The sequence below is a fragment of the Mus caroli genome, unplaced genomic scaffold (genome assembly GCF_978045245.1).
Source record: "Mus caroli unplaced genomic scaffold, Mus_caroli_1 scaffold_2, whole genome shotgun sequence".
Lineage (NCBI taxonomy): Eukaryota > Metazoa > Chordata > Mammalia > Rodentia > Muridae > Mus > Mus caroli.
This window is the reverse complement of record NW_028227257.1, coordinates 162,683,901-162,710,913: the sequence shown is the minus strand read 5'-3', so window position 1 is coordinate 162,710,913 and position 27,013 is coordinate 162,683,901. Positions and strand designations below refer to the sequence as shown.

Sequence of the window (27,013 nt, the reverse complement as noted above, 5' to 3'; positions counted from 1 at the left end):
TGGGATTTGAACTCTGGACCTTCGGAAGAGCAGTCGGGTGCTCTTACCCACTGAGCCATCTCACCAGCCCCCCCTTTCAGTGATCCTTAATAATTACATAAAAAATTTTCCCCAAATGCCTCTGCTGGATATAAAAGGTTGTTTTTTTTTTTTTTTTTTTTTTTTTTGAACCCATTACATGTATGTATTCCTATTTTATATATTTTACATTTTACTGAACTGTTTTTAAGATTGTGTGTACTTCTTTGGATAAAATTACAAGGTGAAAGGTTTGTGAATACTTGCCCAATCAGTGCTCTTTTTACATTTTTTGTGGCTTAGTATGTGTGAAGCCTTGGATTGATATCTAGCTCTACATAAAATGTATACAGTGGTCAACATCTGTAATGCTAACATTGGGGAGGTGGAGATAGGAGGATCAAAAGTTCATGGTTCCTTTCTAGTCCGTAGTGAGTTCGAAACCAGTCTGACATATATGAGACTGTCTCAAAAGTTAATTATGTTAAAAATTGAAAAGAGGCCAGGCCTTGGTGGCCCATGACTTTAATCCCACCAAGTGGGAGGCAGAGGCAAGCAGATCTATTGAGCTTAAGGGCAGTGTAGTCTACAGGGTGAGTTCCAGGTCAGTCAAGGCTACACAGAGAAACTATGTCTCAAAAAAACCAAAAAAAGGGAAACAAAAAAGATACTGAACTATCCTGTTTTCTTAGATTTTGACTTTTATCCCTCACCCCACCCCACCCTCCCAGGTCTTTGAGCTATAGTCTATCTGAATCTTGACATTTTACCTCTCTGGTCTCCTCCTGCTTTCCCCATTCTAGTATTCCATTCTACCACTGAGCTAGATCCATCAGCTCTTGTTAATGCCTTTATGACTAAATCATTTTCTTGTATTAAAATCAGGTAAAGAGATAAAACAAACTCACTTTGTTCTACTTTTACATTAAAATTTTTATTATACTGTTACTTCTTTTTTTTTTGTTTTTTTGTTTGTTTGGAGACAGGGTTTCTCTGTACACAGGGCTACAGCCCTGGCTGTCCTGGAACTCACTTTGTAGACCAGGCTGGCCTCGAACTCAGAAATCCGCCTGCCTCTGCCTCTGCCTCCTGAGTGCTGGGATTAAAGGCGTGCACCACCACTCCTGGCTCCAGAATACATTTCTTGATATGTTTCACAGTGCCCAGTTCCGATTTACTTCTTGATTTGCTTTGTATTACCTGTATCTTTCTTCACAATACCTTCTCTTTTCCTCCCCTTTCCTCCTGCTCCACCTCCTCCTCCTCCTTTTTTCTATCTCTGTCTCTCTGTCTATCCCTCTTTCTCTCTCTCTCTCTCTCTCTCTCCCTTCCTCCCTGACACACACACACACACACACACACACACACACACACACACACACACACGTTTTCTGTCAGGCCTTCTTAAGTATTAATGTTTGTTTCATCATAGTCAGGATCATTTACTAATATGTCAGCTCTTGTATCTGGTATAAATGATATCAGGTATGGGGAGAGTATAGGAAATATAGAAATGGCTTATTTATTTACTATGCCTCCTCAAAAAAAAAAAAACAAAACTAAATTACAACTTTTTATGTAGAAAATATGGTAGTGTAGATCTAGGCCAGAATCATTTGTACATCATGTTAGATAATCAAAGATATTTTACTACTTACACATAAAAATTCCCTATTACTGTTACTTTTGATTTGTGCTCTTTGGCTTTTGACTTTGTTGTGTACTGTTTTTGATAAAGTATTCCAAACTTTCAGTGTCTTGTAACAGATGAGGCTCAGCAGGACAGTTGATTATTTCTGTCATGTCAGCTGGGTTTCTTGTTGAGGCCATAGGAACTCCTGGCTGATTTGGTGGTGGTTCCTGGTCTTCTTCATGGGACTGGGTATTGCTACACATAGGATAGGCAGAGAGGTCCTCAGTTCCTTCACATAGGGCCTTACTGTTCCTTTGACTTCACGTGTGCTCTCGGCAAGACCGTCAAGCATTCATTCCTTTTCCTTTATAGCTTTTCATTGATTCTTTGTAAATTTCACATTATGCACCCCAATACCTGACCCCACATATCTGCCCTCTACCCTTGCAACCTACCCCCCAAAAGAATAATAGAAACCATACATCTCTCCGTGGAAATTCAGTGTGGCACACAGTATGTTCTTTTGCCCTAATAGCTTTACTTGCAGATGTCTTCCCTACTTGACTACAGGCATCTTGGAGAGCCTCTCCCATCAAACATTCTCTCTTTTTTAAAGATTTATTTATTTATTATATGTAAGTACACTGCAGCTGTCTTCAGACACTCCTGAAGAGGGAGTCAGATTTCATTATGGATGGTTGAGCCACGACGTGGTTGCTGGGAATTGAACTCAGGACCTTTGGAAGAGCAGTCAGTGCTTACAACCTCTGAGCCATCTCGCCAGCCCCCCATCAAACATTCTTAACCCAAGCAATGAATCATTGGTCTGGTTCAGGGTGTCTCCCTTCTGTTACACTATCACTACTGGATTCCCCATATAACCCAGACATTTCAGGCTCCTCCCCTTCTTCTCTCACTTCTTTCTTCTCTAAATTCACCTTGTCTCTCTTTTGCCACTCTCGTCTGTCTCTCTTTCCAACGGTGACTTCTCTGGCCTCCTTCCTGGGGACCAATGAAGTCATTCACTTGAGAGCAGTTTTCCAATAAATCTTCCTTGACACATACTCCAATCTAGTTTGAATTGGTTCATTTCTCTGGAGGAGAAATAACATCACAGCTAACCAAAGATTTATACCCAATACTGAGAACATTTTCATGGAAAAATCTTTGACTTTAAATAAAGTTGGTATGTTAATATGTAATGTGTTTAACTGAATTCCTAGTTTTATAGATGTAGGTTAGTTCTGTGATTCATAGTAGGATTCCAAGAACCTTGCCTGCTGCTTCTTCCTTTTTTCTTTCATTTTCTGTTTTTGTTTTGCTTTTGGTTGGTTGTTGTTGTAACTAGAAACTAGAATCAATTTTGTTTTTGTTTTTGTTTTGTTTTTCGAGACAGGGTTTCTCTGTGTAGCCCTGGCTGTCCTGGAGCTCACTCTGTACACCAGGCTGGCCTCGAGCTCAGAAATCCGACTGCCTCTGCCTCCCAAGTGCTGGGATTGAAGGCGTGCGCCACCACGCCCGGCAGGGGTTTTTTGTTTTTTTTTATTTTTATTTTTTTAATGAAACCAGATAAATGACTTTTTGCTTGAGTTTCTGTGTCTTAATGTCTAATACCTGAACCTTAAACTTAAGAGCGAGGTAGCTGCATATGGTGTGTATGCCTCAGTCACAGTGCTGAGGTGAATGAGGCAGGACCAGCTGCCTTTGCAGGGCTTATTCAGGAGCAACCTCCTCTAAAAAACTGTGTGTAATGATAGAATGTGAGGATTATATCTAAAGTACCCTGTAAATCCCAGATGCAATCTGTAAAAGCAGACTTTTAACAAGAAAAGAGTTGGATTTTGCTATTTATAAATATACCAAATAATTGCAGGCTTTAGTTATTTATTGTTATTATTTAGGATGAGCAAAGGGTCATATAAGTTTTTTTTTTTTTAAATCTATGACAACTGTTACAAGGGGGTGACTTTTTACAGAGGCTTTAAAAGAAAATTACATATGCATGAATTATTTAATTTAAAACGTTTACTTCTGTTTATTTTTAGAAATATAAAGAAAAGGACAAACACAAACAAAAACACAAGAAGCAACCAGAACCGTCACCTGCCTTGGTTCCTTCTTTGACTGTTACTACAGAAAAAGTAAGATTGAAGCATCATTTTGGTTTTGTTTTTTATATATAATGAAATGCTTCTAAGGAGAATTTTCCTTCCCAGTGCTGTGGTCACAGTTTCATCCACCTTGCAAGCGTTGTGTCATGCACTTAGAACTATTACTTTTTTGGTCCTTTACACTGCTTTCTGTTTAGTCTGTACTTGTCTCTAAGGACTTTGTAAGGCTAACATGTGAATGGCACCATCTGAATTAAGAAGCTCAACTCAGATTTTAGCTACCTGTAATATTGAGATCTGTCTTCACCAATTAGTAATTCTGCATTTATATGTCATTACCTGAAAAGAGGGGAAATAATAATTGAAACTGATTACCGTGAAGTATTTAGAACAACACACATGGTATCTGGTTTATAGTATTACTTAGAATATTAGGTATTATTTAAATTATACTATTAATATGAAAACAAACAGAAGAGAGGTTGGGCCATTTGGAAGTACAGTGGAGATGAGACCAGTGTAAGGGCCTCACTATGCAGGGCTAGACAGCCAGTGTAGACCTTGTCTCATAGTTGGGGTAAGTGAGCAATTAGTAAGCAGGGTACAACTTTTGTTTTATAAGGTGTTTTGGTTGCTTTGCCATAGAGAGATTGGGAATGGGAGAGTAAGAGACAGAAGAGAGGAATTGAAACTAGGGATACTCTAAGTAGGTTGTTAATAACCCAGTGAAGGTGGCACTAAAACCTGGGACACAGAGAGCTGGGTACATTTTGAAGACATTCAAACATGCATTACCTTGTGATTTTCCTAAAGGTCACTTAGAGGTATCAGAAGGACAGCTCACTTTCCTAGGGTTTGCCTTAGATAAATAGGAGGAAACGGTTTGTTCTGAATATACAGGAGATTTTGGATATATTGCTAATTTACTGTTGGCTATCAGGATGTGTTATTACAATTCAGCAGTTTAGAATAAAATAAAAATTCATCACGTCCCTGCTAGGGGTGCTCTGCCAGTTCATTTATCACAAGTGAAGTTGTTGGGCAGCCTGGATTCTTACTGGAAAGAGTTTTATAAACTTTTCAGTTCTTTAAAGAAGCAGTTCCATTGGGCTGACGAGATGACTCCGCAGATAAGAGCACTAACTGCTCTTCCAAAGGTTCCGGGTTCAATTCCCAGCAACCACATGGTGCCTCACAACCATCTGTAGTGGGACATGATGCCCTCTTCTGGTGTGTCTGAAGACAGCTACAGTGTACTTATGTAAAATAAATAAATCTTTAAAACAGAACAAAACAAAACAACAAAAAACCAGTTCCATGTGGTTGTAGAACTGAATTTCTGTGTGGGCTGTCCCCTGTAGCCCACTCTTTTCTCCTATGCTCTCTCCACCCCAGAACCAGTAACAGCATCTCTATTCTTTGGTTTTTCGAGACAGGGTTTCTCTGTGTAACATCTCTATTCTCTTACATCTGAAATCTTTATAACTTTACCTCTGTGAAGTATCTTCTGCTTCTAATTAGTGTGTAGTCTTTCTGTTCATTTTGAACCAGATTTTCTTCTTTTCTTGATGGAACAGGATATTGCCAAGGAAGATGAAAGAAGAAAACCTCTTTGCTCTTGGTCTTTGGAGATTTAGTTCATCTTAGTTTTTTCCAATAAATTCTTAGATGCTTGTAAGCATCCTGACAACTCCTAAAAAGTAATTGTATTAGATTGTTTACTTTTTGTAATTAATAGAAGACATAGTTCCTTCTGGCCATCATTGTAAATAACTTAGGGTTTTAAGTTTGTAGTCCCAGCCAAACTTTCAAAAGTGTGTTTGTACATGTTGGGATCTCCACACTCCAAAAGATTTTCTGTGGTTAGTGGGATTTTCTTGTTTCTTGTTGACATATTTATAGGGAGGATAAAAAACACTTCCCTCTCTAAAGTATAAACTTTATCTACACTGTTCTTATTAAAAGTCAGTCTTTATGTTCTTTTCTCTGTATCATCCACCAAGAGAATTATATTTGTAAGTGAAGGCTTTCTTTTTAAAGCAATCTTACCTTGGAGGAAATATAAATGCTAAATATAATGACCTTCCAGTATATCAGATACATTAGGCTTTGTTATTCTTTGTTTAGTTATGATCATTACATAATAAATTACACATATAATTTAAAAGATAATAATGATGAGGAGGAGGGGGTAACAGGATCTCCATGTAACGGCTACCACCTGCCTGGCTGGAACTCACAGAATGCCACCAGCCTCTGCCTTCTGAATGCTGGGAGTAAAAGCATGTACATCCACACAGCCTAAGTTACGTTTTTGATCAATTTTTGTATGCATACATTAATAAAACGGTCACCACAGCTCTAGGCAAATTTTCTCTGTAATGTCTTTTGTCTTCGATAGGGTTTCTTTTGCTGCAACAAAACACCATGACCAAAAGGCAAGTTTGGGTTGAAAGGATTTATTTAGCTTACACTTCCACATCACTGTTCATCACCAAAGGAAGTCAGGACAGGAACTCAAACTGGGCAGGAGCTGATGCAGAAGCCATGGAGGGGTACTGCTAACTGGCTTCTTTCTCATGGCTTCCCCAGCCTTCCTTCTCTCATGGAGGCATTTCCTCAACTTAGACTCCTCCTTTGATGACTCTAGCTTATGTCAATGTGGCACATAAAAGGAGCCAGCACATCATTTAATCTCATCTCCAGTGTCTTTCCATTCCCCTCCCTGCTCAGGGAAAGACAGGGAAATCCTTGCTTTTTGTAACCTTATATTAGCTTGAGTCCTTTAAAAAGTTTAAAAGAGATACACACAGTATGACGTGTGAGGGAAAAAAACTGTTCTCCAGTAGTATAACACTGGGCACAGCAACCAGTTCAGGGGCAGGCTTCATGGTCAGGAGGAGTTGACTAACATTTAATGGATAATGGATTCCACTTTTTTTGTGTGTGTGGGGTGAGCTTTATTGGGTTACAGTTTGGTGATTTTGGTTTTGGGGGATTCTATGGGTTGTATTGAGTTTTTGTGTTTAGAGAAAGTAACATAGGAAATCTGGATGGATAGGGAGGGGATAAGATCTGGAAGGGGAAGAATATGATCAAAATATATTTAAATTTAAAAATTGTTTTAAACAATAAAAATGCATTATTTGATTTGCTAAGTATCTGTTTGTTAGTCTGTCTTTCCTCCGTCCATCCATCCATCCATCCATCCATCCATCCATCCATCCATCCAGTTTTTCAAGATAGGGTTTCTCTGTGTAACAGTCATGGGTGTCTTGGAACTCACTTTGTAGACCAGGCTGGCCTTGAACTCACAGATAATCACCTGCCTCTGCCTCCTGAGTGCTAGTATTAAGTGCATGCACCAGCAAACCCACCTTATTTTATTTTATGTGTATAATTGTCCTGTCTATTTGCATGTCTGTATACTCTGGAATTGGAGTCAGATACCCTGGAACTGGAGTTACAGAAGGATGTGAATTGCTGGGTGCATTTTGGGAATTGAAACCTGGTCATTTGCAAGAACTGCCCTGATTTGCTAATATTTTGATGAGGATTTACCATGAGAATTCATGAGAAATTGGCTGTAGATACCAAGATTTGTTAGGGTTATATTAGACTAATAGAATTACTATTTCCTCAGATTTTATCTTCCAGAATAGAGAGTAGAGAACTGGCATAATTTCTGATAAGTTGATAGATAGAATTTACCAGTGAACTTATTTGGGCCTTACATTTTTTGATTTAGAAAATAACTGATGATAGAGGCAGTTAAAAAAAATATTACCTATTTCTTGTATGAATTTTTACAGATTGTGTAGTTTTCTTTTGAGTTTTTTTTTGTTTGTTTTTTGTTTTTGTTGTTTTAAAATTTATTTATTTCATGTATGTGAGTACACTGTCACTGTCTTCAGACACACCAGAAGAGGGCATTGGATCCCATTACAGATGGGTTTGAGCCACCACGTGGTTGCTGGGAATTGAACTCAGGACCTCTGGAAGAGCAGTCGGTGCTCTTAACCCCTGGGCCAGCTCTCCAGCCTGTGTGTATATATGTGTGTGTTTATATATGTGTGTGTGTGTGTATGTATATGTATATATATGTATTCTTTTCTTTTAGGATGAAATGTTCTATAGATATCTGTTAAATCCATTTGGTTCATAACTTCTGTTAGTTTCACTGTGTCTCAGTTTAGTTTGTGTTTCCATGATTTGTCCATTGATGAGAGTAGGGTGTTGAAGTCGCCCACTACTATTGTGTGAGGTGCAATGTGTGCTTTAGTAAAGTTTCTTTTGTGAATGTGCATGCCCTTGCATTTGGAGCATAGATGTTCAGAATTGAGAGTTGTTCTTGGTAGATTTTTCCTTTGATGAGTATGAAGTGTTGTTCCTTATCATTTTTGATAACCTTTGGTTGAAAGTCGATTTTATTCGATATAAGAATGGCTACTCCAGTTTGTTTCTGGGACCATTTGCTTGGAAAATTGCTTTCCAGTCCTGTACTCTGAGGTAATGTCTGTCTTTGCCCCTGAGGTGGGGTTCCTGTATGCAGCAAAATGTTGGGTCTTGTTTATATATCCAGTCTGTTAGTCTATGTCTTTTTATTGGGGAATTGAGTCCATTGATGTTAAGAGATATTAAGGAATAGTGATTGTTGCTTCCTGTTATTTTTGATGTTATTTTTATGTTTCTGTGGCTATCTTCTTTTGTGTTTGTTGAAAGAAGATTAATTTCTTGCTTTTTCTAGGGTGTAGTTTTCCTCTTTGTGTTGGAGTATTCTATCTATTATACTGTATAAGGCTGGATTTGTGGAAACATACCTTATAGATTTGGTTTTGTCATGGAATATCTTGGTTTCTCCATCTATGGTAATTGAGAGTTTTGCTGGGTATAGTAGCCTGGATTGGCATTTGTGTTCTCTTTCTTAGATTCTGTAAGATATCTGCCTAGGATCTTCTAGCTTTCATAGTCTCTGGTGAGAAGTCTGGTGTAATTCTGATAGGTCTGCCTTTATATGTTACTTGACCTTTTTCCCTTACTGCTTTTAATATTCTTTCTTTGTTTTGTGCATTTGGTGTTTTGATTATTATGTGACAGGAGGAATTTCTTTTCTGGTCCAATCTATTTGGAATTCTGTACACTTGTTTGTTTATGGGCATCTCTTTCTTTAGGTTAGGGAAGTTTACTATAATTATGTTGAAGATATTTACTGGCCCTAAAGTTTGGAATCTTCATTCTCTTCTATACCTATTATTCTTAGGTTTGGTCTTCTCATTGTGTCTTGGAGTTCCTGCATGTTTTAGGTTAGGAGCTTTTTGCATTTTGCATTTTCTTTGACTGTTGTGTCAATGTTTTCTATGATATCTTCTGCACCTGAGATTCTCTAGTCTTATCTCTTGTATTCTATTGGTGATGTGTGCGTCTGTTGCTTCTGATCTCTTTCCTAGGTTTTCTATTTTTCAGGGTTGTGTCCTTTTGTGATTTCTTTACTGCTTCTATTTCCATTTTTAGATCCTGCATGGTTTTGTTCAATTCCTTCACCTGCTTGGTTGTGTTTTTATATAATATATTAATAGATTTTTTGTTTTCTATGTAAGGGCTTCTAGCTGTTTACCTGTGTTCTCTTATATTTCTTTAAGGGAGCTATGTATGTCCTTTGTAAAGTCCCCTATCATCATCATATCAGACACATACCCATACTTTTTAATTATTGGTGTGTTAATTTTGATATTCTTGCTGTATCTCTTTGATTCTCTTTTAATTTGTTCAAAGTTTTTTTTTCTACCTTTTAGTATATTTTACTTTTGCTGCAGTAGATACAGTGGCCCCGTAACAGGAACCAAGGTAAATAAATAGATAGACCTTAAGTAATATAGTGGCGTGAGGTATGGGCAGAGAAAGCTTTCTATATTTGTATAATTGTCTTAGCCTGTAAGTCTTTCTGTGACCTGAATTCTAAATTTTACAATCGTTTCTCAGCTTTAACCATCCCTTTTCCTCTCTAGAGAGGAGACAATGGCTGTACTGTTGCTCTCCACCCTTGTTCCTGCCTGGCCCTCAGGCTGCAAAGTCTCCACGACAACTTGGGGGATCTGCCTCTCCCCCCCACCCCCCTTTCTGAAAGGTCAGCATATCTGGGTATAGCAGGGTATAGCTAGCTGACTATCTTCTAAGATAGGACTTGTTAAGAACAGAATGCTATTCTTCAACGAATTAGAAAGTGCAATCTGCAAATTCATCTGGAATAACAAAAAACCTAGGATAGCAAAAACTCTTCTCAAGGGTAAAAGAACCTCTGGTGGAATCACCATGCCGGACCTAAAGCTTTACTACAGAGCAGTTGTGATAAAAACTGCATGGTACTGGTATAGTGACAGACAAATAGACCAATGGAATAGAATTGAAGACCCAGAAATGAACCCACACACCTACGGTCACTTGATCTTCGACAAGGGAGCTAAAAACATCCAGTGGAAGAAAGACAGCATTTTCAACAAATGGTGCTGGCACAACTGGTTGTTAACATGTAGAAGAATGCGAGTCGATCCATTCCTATCTCCTTGTACTAAGGTCAAGTCTAAGTGGATCAAGGAACTTCACATAAAACCAGAGACACTGAAACTTATAGAGGAGAAAGTGGGGAAAAGCCTTGAAGATATGGGCACAGGGGAAAAAATTCTTGAATAGAACAGTAATGGCTTGTGCTGTAAGATCGAGAATTGACAAGTGGGACCTCATGAAACTGCAAAGCTTCTGCAAGGCTAAAGACACCATCAATAAGACAAAAAAACCACCAACTGATTGGGAAAGGATCTTCACCTATCCTAAATCAGATAAGGGACTAATATCCAATATATATAAGGAATTCAAGAAGGTGGACTCCAGAAAGTCAAATAACCCCATTAAAAAATGGGGCTCAGAATTGAACAAAGAATTCTCACCTGAGGAATACCGAATGGCAGAGAAGCACCTGAAAAAATGTTCAACATCTTTAATCATCAGGGAAATGCAAATCAAAACAACCCTGAGATTCCACCTCACACCAGTCAGAATGGCTAAGATCAAAAATTCAGGTGACAGCAGATGCTGGCGAGGATGTGGAGAAAGAGGAACACTCCTCCATTGTTGGGGGGATTGCAAGCTTGTACAACCACTCTGGATATCAGTCTGGCGGTTCCTCAGAAAATTGGACATAGTACTACCGGAGGATCCAGCAATACCTCTCCTGGGCATATATCCAGAAGATGTCCCAACCGGTAAAAAGGACACATGCTCCACTATGTTCATAGCAGCCCTATTTATAATAGCCAGAAGCTGGAAAGAACCCAGATGCCCCTCAACAGAGGAATGGATACAGAAATTATGGTACATTTACACAAGGGAGTACTACTCAGCTATTAAAAAGAATGAATTTATGAAATTCCTAGCCAAATGGATGGACCTGGAGGGCATCATCTTGAGTGAAGTAACACAATCACAAAAGAACTCACACAATATGTATTCACTGATAAGTGGATATTAGCCCAAAACTTAGGATACCCAAGATATAAGATACAATTTGCTAAACGCATGAAACTCAAGAAGAATGAAGACCAAAGTGTGGACACTGTGCCCCTTCTTAGAATTGGGAACAAAACACCCAGGGGAGGATTTACAGAGACAAAGTTCGTAGCTGTGATGAAAGGATGGACCATCTAGAGACTGCCGTATCCAGGGATCCATCCCATAATCAGCTTCTAAACGCTGACACCATTGCATACACTAGCAAGATTTTGCTGAAAGGACCCAAATATAGCTGTCTCTTGTGAGACGATGCCGGGGCCTAGCAAACACAGGAGTGGATGCTCACAGTCAGCTATTGGATGTATCACAGGGCTCCCAATGGAGAAGCTAGAGAAAGTACCCAAGGAGCTAAAGGGATCTGCAACCCTATTGTTGGAACAACATGATGTACTAACCAGAACCCCGGAGCTCTTGTCTCTAGCTGCATATGTATCGAAAGGTGGCCTAGTCGGCCATCACTGGAAAAAGAGGCCCATTGGACTTGCAAACTTTATATGCCCCAATATAGGGGAATGCCAGGGCCAAAAGAATGGGAATGGGTGGGTAGGGAAGTGGGGGGCGCTATGGGGGACTTTTGGGATAGCATTGGAAATGTAACTGAGGAAAATATGTAATAAAAATATTAAAAATTAAAAAAAAAAAAGAACAGAATGCTTTGGACTGGGTCTCACAAGTTGAGTTGATTTCCATGGTGGGTGGAAAGAACCAGCTTTGAGAACAGTTTCCTGTGACCTCTACACATGTATATCCACCTTAGCAAACCCCACCCCACCATAAATCAAGAACATTAAACAAACAAAAAACTAGAACAGAATTTCTAAGTATTCTCCAGTGGTTCCTTTCTGTGAAGCACTGCGAGGTCTTTTTCCTAAATTCCCTGTGAGGACCTGCTAGAATTTCTTAAGGTAAAATTCATAAATGTAATTGTCTTTTTCTGGCATGTGTTCCTTTGCCTGGTCTATGCCTCTAAAATAGCTACCTTCTAACAATTCCCCAGTTTTAGTTTAGGCTGCTTGACTGTGTCCAGTGTTCTGTTGAGGTAAGTTGTTCTTCTCTGATTGGCTTCTCTGCTTTGTGATTTCACTTTTCTGACAACAGAAGAGTTGATAATCTTTCAGTTTGTTAAGCTTTTCACTTGTTTTAGAATAAACTTAAGACTTAGAGCTCCTTATGTTGGAGTGTAAGCTAGAACTCTTAGAATAGAGACATTTATTTATAGAAGTTTGTCTCTAAATATTACTTTTTCAACTTTGTTGTTTGCTTTCTTTCCTATGCATTTTTAAGAAATACATACTTTTCTTCTTTTGATTTCTTCTTTAACCCATTGATTAATCCGAAGAGTATTATTTACTTTTGAAATATCTTCCATAGGTATTTGTTTGTAATTTACTGATAGTTTTTTATATTTTCTATATGACTTGTTTTTTGACTATGTGTTCAGCCCATTTTTGTTGAAGGACAGATATGAATATCTGTTTGTTTGTTGCGGGGGTGGTGGTGTTTAATGTGTGTGAATGCATACACGTGTGAAGGCTAGTGTCAGATGTCTTCTTCCTTTATTACTCTGCTCTTGATTTCATCCAGGATCTCTCACTGAACCTGGAACTCACTGATACAGCAAATCTTATTGGCAGTGAGCTCAGGGGACCGTCTGTCTTTGTATTCCCAATGCTAGTATCATAAAGTCATATAGTCCGTTCCACTAAGGACTTCATGCTTGTACGACTGTGAACTCTAAACTGCACAGTCTGGAAAAGAGGAGCATCTGGGAGGCTTGGGGTAATGGGAGGGGCAGGTAAAATGTAATTTCAGAAAGTCAACCTCTGACCTGAACATAGGTGGACATAAAGATATACGCACAGACCATCAAACAGGCTGCAGAGAAGTAGGCAGAACGACCTACAGGCCAGCAACAGACATGCTGGTGAAGGCCATATTTTTAGAAAAACAAAACCAAAATCACAATAATGGCATGTGGCCAGGAGTAGTTATATAACATGTGTGCATCCATTTCTGTCTGTGGCTTTATTAGTTTTTTTTCACCATAAGTATGTGTGTGTGTGTGTGTGTGTGTGTGTGTGTGTGTGTGTGTTGTATTGCATTATATTACATTACATTGCATAGTGTATGTAGAGGTCAGAGTGAGGCTGTTTACATAGCTCTGGCTGTTGTGGAACTAAGTATGTACACCCAGTCTTTCTCCACTCTTGTTTCTGACTCAAGATAGTTTCTGTACCTGGCTCTCCTGGTTATCTAGGGAAAAATCTTTACGTTTTTGACCAATATTTTGCACCTCCTCAGAATGGCTGCATTTCTTTTGTCTCCTTGCCACTGTTGATGACAGAGCCTTCCTTGTGCAACAGTAGGGTACCAGCATGGTTTTTATTTTATTTTTTATTTTTTTGGTTTTTCGAGACAGGGTTTCTCTGTATAGCCCTGGCTGTCCTGGAACTCACTTTGTAGACCAGGCTGGCCTCGAACTCAGAAATCCGCCTGCCTCTGCCTCCCGAGTGCTGGGATTAAAGACATGCGCCACCATGCCCGGCGAGCATGGTTTTTAAATAAAATTATAACTGCAATGTTTTGATTCTGTGGAAGAGTCACTCCATTATTATAAATTTAAGACTTAGCCGGGTGTGGTGGCGCACGCCTTTAATCCCAGCACTCGGGAGGCAGAGACAGGTGGATTTCTGAGTTCGAGGCCAGCCTGGTCTACAGAGTGAGCTCTAGGACAGCCAGGGCTACACAGAGAAACCTTGTTTCAAAAAACCAAAAAAAAAAAAAAATAATAAAATAAATAAAAAAATAAATTTACGACTTTTGTTTGAAGTAGAGAATATTTTTTGCACCCAGTTACAACAACTTAGGTATATTAGTATTGTATCATATCAGTGGCCCAATGATTATAGCTGGCTGTGAACAACAAAAATCCCGCCCTCGGGGGCCGAGGGGGGGGGGAGGGGGCTTTCTTCCCGAGGCAGGGTTTCTCTAAAGCCCTGGCTGTCCTGGAACTCAAGCTGGTCTTGAACTCCTAGAGATCTGCCTGCCTGTGCCTCTGGAGTCCTGGGATTAAAGATATGTCTCACCAATGACCTGCATAAAGTATATTCTTAATTATTAAATTGCTTGTAAATCACAATAGGTTAATATTTGCATGCATAAAGGGATTCTCATTACAGCCAAGTAGATTTTTTTTTTTTTTCCCTAGAGGAAAGGATACAAAGACTGTATCATGTAGATGGGGAGATGGCTCAGTAGTTAAGAACATTGTTTGTTCTTGTAGAGGATCCAGATTTGGTTGCTAGTGTTCACATGGTGGGTAACAGCCAATTGTAATTCCAGTTCCAAAAGATCTGATATCCTCTTCTGTCCTCTGCAGGAACTGCACACTTGTGGTACATAGACAAGACACCCATTATACATAGAATAAAAACAAGTGAAGCTTTAAAAAAACCACATTAGTATATGTAAAAAGGACATGGGGAGGGGTTGTTTTGTAGCCATGGTTCAGTGAGCAAGAGCACATTGTTGCTCTTGTTGAGGACCTGGGTTCAATCCTCAGCACTCACATGATGGCTCTCAACCACACATAATTAGAGTAATTCCAGGGGTGTCTGACCCCTTTTGAACTCACCAGGCAGGCAGCAAACAGGCACTTGCTGTACTACCTTTATACGTGCAGGTGAGACACTGATAAATACTTTATAAAAAAAAAAAAAGACTGTATTGCCTTCTTTCGGGTATGTGCTAGCCAGCTTTCTATATCACTTGATGGCATACCCAAGGGGACCATTATAAGGAAGAGAAGTTTCTACACAAGAGTTTCAGAGGCTTTTGTCTGTAGTTATTTAGCCTCCTTTTTGCCTGCATGAGGTGGAGGCTGTCTGTTCATCTCAAGGTGAATAGGGGCTGTGGGCTGAGTGTCTCTGCTGCCTAACTTCTGTCCACTGGGCCCTACCTGTGTCCTGTAGGTTCCATTACCTTGAGCAACTCCAGCACATGCCTCAGCCAGCCTTTAACATATGGGCCCTTGGGAGACACTCTAAATCCAAACTCCACCAAGTACTGAATAAGTATCTTTTCTTCTTGTGTTGGAAATTGCATGAAAAGCCTATATTTTTATATTGTAAGATCATCCTCGGAGGGAGGGAGGTTCTGTACTATGGTGAGAGGAATTCTCAGACCCACTTAGTTCTGTCCCACTTTCCCTCCACCTTTAAACTTTTCTTCTTTGACTTTAAATGTTCACATGAAATTTCTGCAGTAGCTTACCACCTCAGCAGCACATTATTAATCAAGCACTTTTGAAATACCTTTAAAATATGGTGTTTAAGTCAAGATCTCTTTGAATGGAATCTGTGCTGTGTAGTCTTTGGGGGTAAGGGCAGTCCATTTTATAGAATACTTTAGAAGTAAAGTCATCAGTTAATTGTTTTTCTCCGTAAGTCAGATACTTTTGTAAAACTTAGAAGGCACAGAAAAAGGAATTAAAGTTAAATTTCAGTTACTTTATGTAGGCTTTAATAAGGGTTCTTAAAGGCCTCAGCTTCCCTTATAGCCCACCACCCACCAGAGGTAGTGAAAAAGAAAGGTTAATAGGGCAAAGGGAGATGTTTAGAAAAGGACCTGTTTAGAAATAGTTCTTTGGGGCCATTCCAATTTTGTTTATCAGCAGTCCAGTCTTCTAGCAAACACCAACACAAATCAGCTGTAGTCCAGTCCGCTTGGCAATCACCATTCACAATTGAGCAAAGGCAGTCAATGGAGAACAAACTACAAGGCCCCACCAATTGGCTGAAGTCCATGGAAGCGGCAAGAAGTTCCCAGAATATCACCAGAAGGTTTTTATCTATCTATCTGTCTGTCTGTCTGTCTGTCTGTCTGTCTGTCTGTCTGTCTATCTATCTATCTATCTTGAGACAGGGTTTTTCTGTAGCCCAGGGTTTCTTTGTGTAGCCCTGGCTGTCCTGGAACTCACTCTGTAGACCAGGTTGGTCTCAAACTTAGAAATCCGCCTGCCCCCGCCTCTCAAGTACTGGGATTAAAGGTGTGCGCCACCATGCCTGGCTCACCAGAAGTTCTTTGGCGAGGTACTCTCTATGAAGTCATGGCAAGCAAAGATCAGCAATGCAATGCAGGGCAAACTAATGCCAGAGCAGGGATCAGCACACCAGTGAGGCAGAGCCTCTACACCATCTGTGAGCTCATACTTATATTCTTTTTAAATATCACACATCCTCTCTTGCGTCTGCTTCAGCAAAACATCATATGATATAACTGAGTTTTCAAAGAAGCTGGAATTTTCCACTATAGACTTATTCAGTGTGATTTTTCTTTGTTTTTCCCCTCCCTCCCCCCACCTCTCTTTCTTTCTTCTGAATTTTAATTATTTCCTCATTGCTCTCTTAACTACCCATCCCTTGTTCATGGACAGACTTAGACTTTAGAATAAAAACAAGGACATAGTGTAAATAAATGAGGAAGTTGATTAGCACTCTTTAAAACTGTCTTGTAGATGTGAATACTGCATCTCCATTTACAGTGTTTCAGTTTCTGCTCCATCCTTTATTTGATGCTTGAGCAAAGCACAGGAGTCAAAACACCATTGTTTTTAGATGACTTAAGCTTCACTAGGCCATGCGTGAGGAGTGCTGAACCTCAGTTTTGGGGAAAAGTATCTGAAAGAAAGGTGATGGGGTAGTTTCCAAATTGACACCCTAGCCGGGAACAGGTTCATGCTTCTAAAGTAAGCATGAACTTTCATCAGCTTAATGTTACTAGTTTGTTAAAAGGTATTGTTTATTTTTTTTCCTGCCAGACTTTGAAGCCTTTCTTTTTTGATCTTGTTTGTGGATTATAGTTGAATAAGGCACTGACTATATTTTTTTTATGAGACGATGTTAGACTTATTGTTGAGATGTGTTATTGGCAGAGAGATTATAAGATGGTAGCAGAATTGTAGAATAAAAAGTTAAATGTTATGTATGTGAGTACACTGTTGCTGTCTGTCCTCAGACTCACCAGAAGAGGGTATCTGGTCCATTACCCATGGGTGTGAGCCACCACGTGGTTGCTGGGAATTAGACTCTACCTGAAAGATCAGGGCTAACCGCTGAGCCATCTCTTCAGCCCCCAAATTATTAGATTTTTAAAATATTTTTCCTAATCCTTTTGAACATTGAATTTGCAAAAATCACTATAATCATTTTGAAAATTGATTTTATTTTTCAATTTCAAATTTATTGTTATATAAAGTGTTACATGTGAAAGTTAATACTTGTATCTTTAAAATTTTTCATTTTCACATTAAATTTGATATTAGATACGTTACAAAGATTTATTCAAAATTTTAATGGTACTTCAAGCTAGTCAAGTGAATTTAGACTTCTCAGATACTTGCTTGTTTGTGCCCCCCCTCCCCCCGGTTTTTGCGAGTGTAATTTTGAAATAAAATTCTTGCTCCCAAAGGATGCTATGGTTAATTAGCATTGTCTGGTTTAAAATGCATCCACCCTCCATTTGTCAGTGTCTGGACATACTTGTAATTTAAGATGGTCACTAAAGCCCAGAAGTTGTTTGGGCAGTTATCTGCTTATTTCTAGTCCTAAATACATCAAGTGCGTTTCCTTCAATTTTAGAGAGAGACATATGTTTCAAAGGCTGAATCTCTCCTCTTTAAAGCTTGCATTCCTCCACATTCACCTTAGTATCACTCCTATATCTCAGAAGGAAACCTTGTATTCTAGTCTTGAGTGTGATCCTCTACTGGATTGATAATGCTCTTTCATTCTCATCAATTGTTGACTTGTGTTTTAAGCACTATAGCTTGTAGTTTCATGGCTGAGAAGTAGTATACTTTTGTGCTTGCTTTGGCAACACATACACTAAAATTGGAATGATGTAGAGAATAGCATGGCCCCTGTGCAAGGATGGCATGTAGGCTTGTGAAGGGTTCCATAGTTTTAGACCCAAACAAACCTATCACCTTGTTGAAAGAAATAACTTTAAAAAAAGTATATTTTTGATGAAAATAATGTTTGACAAATGAGTATCTTTGGTATTTCTGTGTATTATTTAAAGTTTATTACTAAGGCCAATTGTTATATGCTGCAGTCCGATCTTCAGACAGTCATCTTATCAATTATTGTTTAAAAAAAATAAGTGGTAGGGTGCTGTTGTATATAAGAAGTCAGGAGTATAAAGTGGTTGCCTCCACATGGAAGGCCCTGGGGTTGATCCGGGAGATTGTAAAACAACCCCCAAAAGGGTTGAAGTCGACTTCATGGTTTTTATGTTTTGTTGCATAATTTTCTTTGTTAGACTGCCTGACTTCTTTATAATGAAAATATTCACCTTTGTAAATTCAGTGCTTATTCGTCCTGTTTTCTTTAGCCAAATATAATTAGTTCTTTTTTCCTTTTACTTTCTGTTTTTTGTTTGTTTGTTTGTTTGTTTTTAAATCAAAATGTTAGACTTATACAAGCACTAGCAACAACTCCATATCTGGATCATTGAAGCGCTTGGAAGATACTGCAGCAAGATTTACAAATGCAAATTTCCAGGAAGTCTCTGCCCATACCTCTAGTGGAAAAGATGTTTCAGAGGCTAGAGGGTCAGAGGGCAAAGGGAAGAAATCTTCAGCTCACAGCTCAGGTCAAAGGGGAAGGAAGCCTGGTGCAGGAAGAAATCCAGGAACAGCTGTGTCAGCATCTAGCCCCTTTCCACAAGGTATTATAATGTTTTCATTAATGCTATGTCATACTAATAACTAATGACTATTCTAGATTACGTTAGTCGATAGTGTAGGGTTATTTCCAAAAATAGTTTTATGTTTTAAAATGTTTCTGGAACTTTTGCTCTCTTTATATTTGATGACTTATGTTTTTAAAGTGTAATTTTAATGTTTAAATGGCTATAGAATAGAGATTCAGATTGTGGAGAAAAACAGATGTAGTTTTCTTTTAAGAATAGGGATTTTCTTTCTATGGGTTTTTATTTACTTTTCCTAATAAAACTTTATTTTAGTAGGTGAATAAGATCTTAAATAGTGATACATCATAAACAATGCATTTATTACAAAGCTTGAAGTTAAAAGTAGACTTTTACTCAGCTGCAGTATCAACAGCTGCCTGTATAAACAGTGGACAGTATCTTAGGGCGTTTCCTAAATACTGTTTGGTGTTAGATTGAAATTCAATATTAACTGTGCTTGTGTCATTTTATGGAAAATAGGAGTACTGCTAAACTTCAGAATATATACACTTATGTGATTGTTTTATGAAATTTTAAATATGAACATATATCTTGAAAATCAGAAATTTTAAAGTTGGTGGAGGGGAGTAAAATAAATAGCTTTTTTACTTGTGTCCATTGTTCCCCTAGCAGTGAATACAAAAAACTGCCATTTCCCTTTGCCGAAGCATTTGTTACACTTAAAATCCAGAGCCTTGCAAGAATATGTAAACAGTAGATTGCTAATCTGTTGACCTTTCATTAAGAATTATTTATATATTTCATACTAGTAGTGATTTAGAGCCACAGATTTATAACTCTTTGGTATATGTGAATGCATATAGTCTTAGAACAAAAAGTTATGTAAGCACAGGTAAAACAGCCAGAGACACTATTATATTTAAGTAAAAATATACCACTCTGAAAATTAGTCAAACCTTAATTAACCTTATATTGAAATTTCATTCTCATCTTGAATGAATATTGTATTAGTAGAATTCAAACAATAAGACTGTTAAAACAGTTTATTTAATTTGAGATGTAGCCTAGGGCCTTTAATACCCTATGTGAATTCTGATCTTCCTCAGCCTTCCAAGTGTAGGGATTATAGTATGGCTTGCTAGGCATTATTTTCTTAAGTGTTTATTTTTATAAAGTGCTAATCCATTTTGAAAAGTTAGCTTCTATCCTTTTTGGAATATTTAAAAATGTTTTTAACCTCTTAAGACATAGCAGAAAAATGTGTTATAGTTAAATAACTGAGATTATCAAAATATGAAGATAGGGTGTTTCAGATTGTCATGCTTTTAATTAGTGGTACCGTGTGAATTTTAGAAAATTTAAATATACCAAGTTCTTAAAAGTATTTGGTTTTTGAATACCTCTTTTCTCTGTGTGTGCGTGTGTTGGTGTTCGTGGGCATTGAGACTAGTGTCTTCCGTGCGCTATGCAAGCACTCTGTCACTTAGACCTACCTAAGTTTAGTTAATGAGTCAGATGGTAGAGCTAGGTCTGTTTAGCGGCTTATTTCATTTGGCAAACACTAAGAGTTTTTTGAAATGAGAGTGATGGATCAAATTGTCTCCTCCCAGTGCAATTTTCTACCAGACAGACAAGAACTTTGAGGTTCTTAAACTGCATAATATTAGGGGGTTGCCAAGTGATTTTTGACTAAGAGTGAGGCTAGAATAAGCAGTTGGAAAAGAGGCATAGAGGAGCTACCTCTTCCATGATCTTTCATTTTTGCTTTTAGATTTTTTACTTTATGTGTGTGAATGTTTTTTGTGTATACCATGTGCATCACTGAAGAGGTCTGAAGAGGACATCAGAATCCCTGGGACTAGAGTTCTGAGCCACCATGTGGATGGTGTGGGCTGAACTTGGGTCCTCTGCAAGAGGAACAAGTGCTCTTTAACCATTGAGCCATCTGTCCACATGATCCTTCATTTTTAAAATCAATAAGATGATATTCATGGCTGGTTTTCCATTATGAAACTTCATGGAAGTTGGACAAGGAGAATATAAGGTGTAACTTAGGACATGAAGTCATATTTTTTTGATGAGTGGATAGATTTGGCTGAATAATCATGGATAAGGCCTGTTGTTATAACTTATAACCTGAGAAATGTTTTGCAGTTTTACTATAATTTGGAACATTTACATTACATGCTTGAAAAAGACAGTCCCCTGGAGAGGGAGCACAGTGGGGTTTTGTCAGACACTCTGTCTGTTGAGTCTTCCTGTATAATGCTTCTAATGGTTTGGAGGGAGTAGAGACACTCTGATCAATGTTAGTCTCAGGAGTAGGCTACAATTTAAGAGATGTATGTATGATACTACCTTTGACAAATTTTTTAAAAGATAATTTTAGAGGTGAAGTTGGTTTCAGTAGTAACTGTTCTCATATTTGTTAGGTAGTAATGCCCTAAGTTTTGTAATTTACTTTAGGAAGTCCGTCCTTTTTGATCATTGCAATTTGTCTATTGCTTAGAGGAACATTTTATCCAATTTATCTTCTTCCTCCACCTTTGTTCTGTTTTGTTTTGTTTTTTTGCTTGTGTATATTTTGCTACAGGCAGTTTTTCAGGAACTCCAGGCAGTGTAAAGTCATCTTCTGGAAGTTCAGTGCAGTCTCCCCAGGACTTCTTAAGCTTTACAGACTCAGATCTGCGAAACGACAGTTACACTCACACCCAGCAGTCATCATCAACCAAAGATGTACATAAAGGAGAGTCTGGAAGCCAGGAAGCGGGAGTAAACAGTTTTAGCTCTTTAGTTGGTCACCCTGTGACCTCAACTGTTATTTCACAGCCTAAAAGCTTTGACAATTCACCTGGAGAGTTGGGTAGTTCGAGCCTCCCTACAGCAGGATATAAGCGGGCTCAGACTTCTGGTATAGAAGAAGAAGCTGTAAAGGAAAAGAAACGAAAAGGAAATAAGCAAAGCAAACATGGCCCCGGCCGACCCAAAGGAAACAAAAATCAAGAAAATGTCTCTCACCTCTCAGTTTCTTCTGCTTCACCAACATCGTCCGTAGCATCAGCTGCAGGAAGTGTGACAAGCTCTAGTCTTCAGAAATCTCCTACACTGCTCAGGAACGGAAGCTTGCAGAGTCTCAGTGTCGGCTCGTCTCCAGTTGGCTCAGGTAAGGGGCTGTGCCTTGTTTGCCCCTCAGTCACTCCGCAGCCCTTTCTTTCACGACTCCAAAGAGTTGTGAACAGTTGTTCTGAGGGTGCTCTGAAGTGCTGGTACATTTAATTAAGATTGACATTTGTTCATTTTTATTTTTTTTAAGTTTATTTTATTATTATTTGTTTTTAAAGGCAAGGGCTTATTAAGTAGCCCAAGCTGGCCAGGATCATTGTGTAACCAAGGCTGGCCTCAGAGTCTTGATCCTTCTGGATCAGCCTCCCAAGTGCTGGGGTTGCAGCTGTCTGTTACCATGTTGGCCATTTTTAGGGAGGAGATCGCATTTACTGTAGCACATGTATATACTATGTGGGCCTTGGATTATCAGGTGGCAACAGCTTTCACCCTCTGAGCCTTCTCATAGACCCTAGATTTTCCATTTCCTACTGAGAAAGAAAGTACCCTACAATCCTAGAAAACTATTTGGTGGTGTAATGTTTAGCATCACTCTCATTTTACGTAGTTAACTGTATGTAAACAGCTTTATTAGTCATCCATTACTTACCTCTCAGTTGAGTTTTTACACCCCTGCATATTATGTATAACACCAAACCAGGATTCATATTTTAAATGTGAACATGTCTGTATTCATTTTTTGGTTTTGTATTTAAAGTTATTTTGCTAAACTTAATTTTTTAGTTTTTATTTTTCTTGGTAATTGTACATAAGTAAAATGAATTTTTGGAGCCTTTTTTCCCATAAGTGATAAATTTAGGATTTTGTGTCAAGTTATATCTGAAATGATTTAAAATTTGTTTTTTTTTTAACCATTATTATTTTTTAATCTGAAATGAGAGTTGACTTCATAGATTTGAAAGTGGTCCCAAGGCTTGCTTTTATTTTTAATTTTGAAATCTTATACCAATTTTGTCTAGAACTGACTCTCTCTGAATTGGCTGTGAATCAGTTGTCTGTGTATCTTGGTGCTGAGATTAGAGGTGTGCTTCACCATACTCACTTTATCATCATTTTTATGACAGTCTGAATGAGTATGTAGAATCTATGTCACTGGTATGTTTCTGTGTAACCTGTAATTTGTGTTACAAATCTTTTTAATTCTTAAAAAAACTGGAAGTATGTATTTTGTGTATGAGTATACTGTAGCTGTACAGATGGTTGTGAGCCACCATGTGGTTGCTGGGAATTGAACTCAGGACCTCTGCTCGCTTTAGCTCAAAGATTTATTTATTATTATATGTAAGTACACTGTAGCTATCTTCAGACACACCAGAAGAGGGTGTCAGATCTCATTACTTATGGTTGTGAGCCACCATATGGTTGCTGGGGTTTGAACTCGGGACCTTCAGAAGAACAGTCAGTGCTCTTAACCACTGAGCCATCTCTCCAGCCCCAGGAAGTATGTATTTTATTCTTCTTAAATATTTATGTTAATGTGTATGATTGCTTGTGTGCCTGTGTACCATGTTAGTGCCCAGTGCCCTCAGAGTCCAAAAGTATGCATAGGCTGGCCTGGAACTGGAGTTAGAGATGATTGTGAGCTGCTTTGGGTATAGGAAACTGTACCCGAGGCTTCTGCAGGATCTCACTAAGTAGCTCTGGCCAGCTTAGAACTTGCTATGTAGATCAGACCAGCTTCAGAACTAGGATATTTGATTGCCTCTGCCCTGTGAGTGCTGTGATTAAAGATGTGCACCACCACAGCCCACCACAAGTTTTTCTTTTCATTTTTTTAAGATTTATTTTTATTTTCATTTATGTGTATCTGTGTGATGCTACATAAATGTGTGTGGGTACTAATGGGTGTCAGAGAGGGCAGTGGGTCTCCTTGAGAAGAGGTTAACATCTCCATTTGATAAAGTTGTGTGTGTGTGGGGGGGTGGGTGGCAGTGGCATTGAACCCTGGTCCTCTTGAAAAGCAACAAATGCACTTTACTACCATACCATCTCTCTACCACCAACCCTTAACAGTTTCAAGTTTCATTTGTCTGGTTTTATTTTTCTTGAATATGAGATAAACAGCTTTTAATAAATCTTGACTGTAAACTTCACCCCTTTTGTTCCCTTTGGATTTCTGAAGGTTGAAATAAGATTCAGCTAAGATACATTATTATATCAATTTTATTTATCCTGAGAGAAGGAAGAAATGATGTGTAGATAAAGACGTGAAAAATGTTCATTATAATTTCATATTGTATATTTTGCAAATACAAAATAAATCAAAACTTTGAATGGTTTATTAGCTTCAGTAAGCAGAAATAACTGATCATTTCAAGAAAGAAGCATATGTATGTGTGTGTATATATAAATATATATGTGTGTGTGTATATATATATATATGTGTGTGTGTGTGTGTGTGTGTGTGTGTCTATATGTATCTGATATGTTAGGTTTCATTAAGTACATTTTATTTGTATCTCCTTTTATAGTAGTTTTAGAAAGGACTATTGATTTCCCCTTCCACAGGTGATAAAACTGAGGTTTGAGGGTAGCCCAAGGCCATACAACCTGGAGTTTGTTTGTTTGTTTCTAATAAATGACATCGATGCCTGTCGTAGTTTGCACCCAGCCCCCACTTTAGTGGGATCTACAGAGCAGTTAGATGAGATTGCTGCACTAAGGTCCTTACGGAGTCTTGGTGTTTTGGACATGTTGTGTTGGGTATTCTTTGTGTTCAGTACTTGTCTTTTATAGGATGTTTACCACGGTCCCTAGCCCCTTCTCATTCGTTTCTAGTAGCACTCTCCCCATAATAAATATGTCTCCAGACGGTGTTAAGGGTCCCCAGGAGGCCCAAATTGCCTCTGGTTAGAACTACTGTTTCAGGAGGTGGGAAGAATAAATTACAGTGGGAACAAAGTTCATTAAAAAGATTTAAATATATTGCACATTTGAATAAATGTTTTTATTTATGTTTCCTTTGAGACCATAAGGGCCTAGCAATCAGCCTTAGCCTTTTGCCGGGGAAAGCAAATTTAAATAAATTTACTTACAAAAAATTGTGGTCATATAATTTTTTAGCAAAAATTATAATAATTCATTGAGTACCTTGTTCAGAATACAAAGCTAAATTTGTTTCTGTGATCTTCACTGAGTCCTGTAATTTTGTAACTTAGAATTTGAAATTCAAAGTTACATTTGAGTGTTTCTTTAAAATATGTATCTTTTGATTAATGGAATTAAAAAAATAACAAATTTACAGCTTTTAAGAGATTTTAAAAAACTAACCTATTGTAAATTTAGAGAGATTTTAAACATGAAATGTAATATTTCTTTCAGAGAGCAGAGTGTAGTACATTAGTTGCAGTAAAAACCGTAATTCATATTTCTTTTACCTTGTCATTATGAAAATATAACCCTCTAGAGGGAATTCCCATTAGAAGATATAGTTTTAAATCAGCAAATTACCTGAAATTTTAATATGCAAATACTTTTAAGTCACAGAGGCAGGAGGATTTCTGAGTTCAAGGCCAGCCTGGTCTACAGAGTGAGTTCCAAGACAGCCAAGGATATACAGAGAAACCCTGTCTTGAAAAACCCAACCAACCAACCAAAACAAAACCAAACATAAAACCCCCAAACCCAATTTTACTTAAACCTAAGATAAGTCATTTTACACATTTCTAATGCAAGTTTCATAACTAGATGTTAAAGTTGGGGGTTTAGAGTCTATGGTAGGAGGTTGGTACATCAGCAACTGTTGCTGAGTACTCGGTGTGCCAGGCCCTGTAGGAAGCACTTATGCACTAAGCACTATTACTTATATGTAGGATAAGACAAAGACACACAAATATTACAGCTCTAAGTGCTGAAGCTACTTTCCTGATTTGAGAACAATTTTGTTATAAAATCTAACAGATAATTGTCAGTCACCTGTAACCAATGGAGTGCATGAGCAAGTTTAAACAAATAATATAACTTTGTTCTGATTTAAAAAAAAAAGTAATCTTTTCCTTTGGGCTAAACTTTAAATTTAGAAGTCTTCCCTCTGCTCCCCAATGAAGTAGGAAGAAGCCAGGTATGGTGGCATGTTCTCTTTGTCCCAGGACTAGGCGGGGGCGGGCAGAGAATCTCCTGTATGTTCAAGGCCAATCTGGTCTACGTAGGAAGTTCTAGGTCATCTAAGGGCCATACAGTTGAGACCCTGCCTTTTAAGTGCTGTAATCCCTTTCCTTCTCTCCCCTTTCCTCCCTTCTCTCACTCTTTTTTAATAACATGTTGAGAAGTTAGTAATGGTGACATTATTTTTGGAAGCACTGGATAGATGTGGACAAGTGTGTCACAGTGGTTAAGTGAGGTTAAGTGCTGTTGGTCACGCTAGTTACTTCTCTACTGACAGCACAGGACTTTGGACAAGATGTAAAACTTTGCCTTTTTAAAGTGGAGTTCACACAGCAGTAAGCATGGAGTATATATCCTGTGTATACACTCAGTATCCTGTGTAATTGTACACGCCCTTCAAGTGCCTATAGTTAGGCTGCAGTACAAGTCATTGTATTTGTAAAGTTTATATTAAGTTGGAAAAGACTAGAGAGCCATACTTTGAAGAAGAAAAAGTAGTTCAACAATATTTGCAGAAAAGGAAAAAAAAATCTTTATTTACGGGATGAAACTAATTGAGTCATAGTTGGAACTGGTCATGATTTTGTAGATGGGTTTAGATGAGTTTATTGAGGGGGAGGTCCAGGGTGAAGAAACAGGACATTTTGGACTATTTCTGGTCTTTGATTATCTCTGTGTTTTTAACGGAAGACAAAACCAAGTTGCCTCATTAAGTCTATAGTAACAGTATGTCTTGTGTTTGAGAGTA

The 27,013-nt window shown here is 38.2% G+C and overlaps 1 protein-coding gene and 1 non-coding gene across 16 annotated transcripts in view; both read left to right on the top strand.

The window, feature by feature from the left end:
- The window catches only part of Mllt10 (MLLT10 histone lysine methyltransferase DOT1L cofactor), a 149,616-nt gene that overhangs the window by 79,093 nt on the left and 43,510 nt on the right, over nt 1-27,013 (top strand). For all 15 annotated transcript variants that reach the window (XM_029473556.2, XM_085835157.1, XM_085835156.1 and 12 more), the window contains 3 exons: nt 3,697-3,792; nt 18,798-19,053; nt 21,632-22,201. In XM_029473556.2, coding sequence (XP_029329416.2) covers nt 3,697-3,792; nt 18,798-19,053; nt 21,632-22,201 — 922 coding nt within the window. The remainder of the gene's footprint in view (nt 1-3,696; nt 3,793-18,797; nt 19,054-21,631; nt 22,202-27,013) is intronic.
- LOC115030424 (U6 spliceosomal RNA) lies at nt 18,186-18,289 on the top strand. The gene has a single exon (XR_003836029.1). It is a non-coding gene; the product is annotated as a U6 spliceosomal RNA (small nuclear RNA).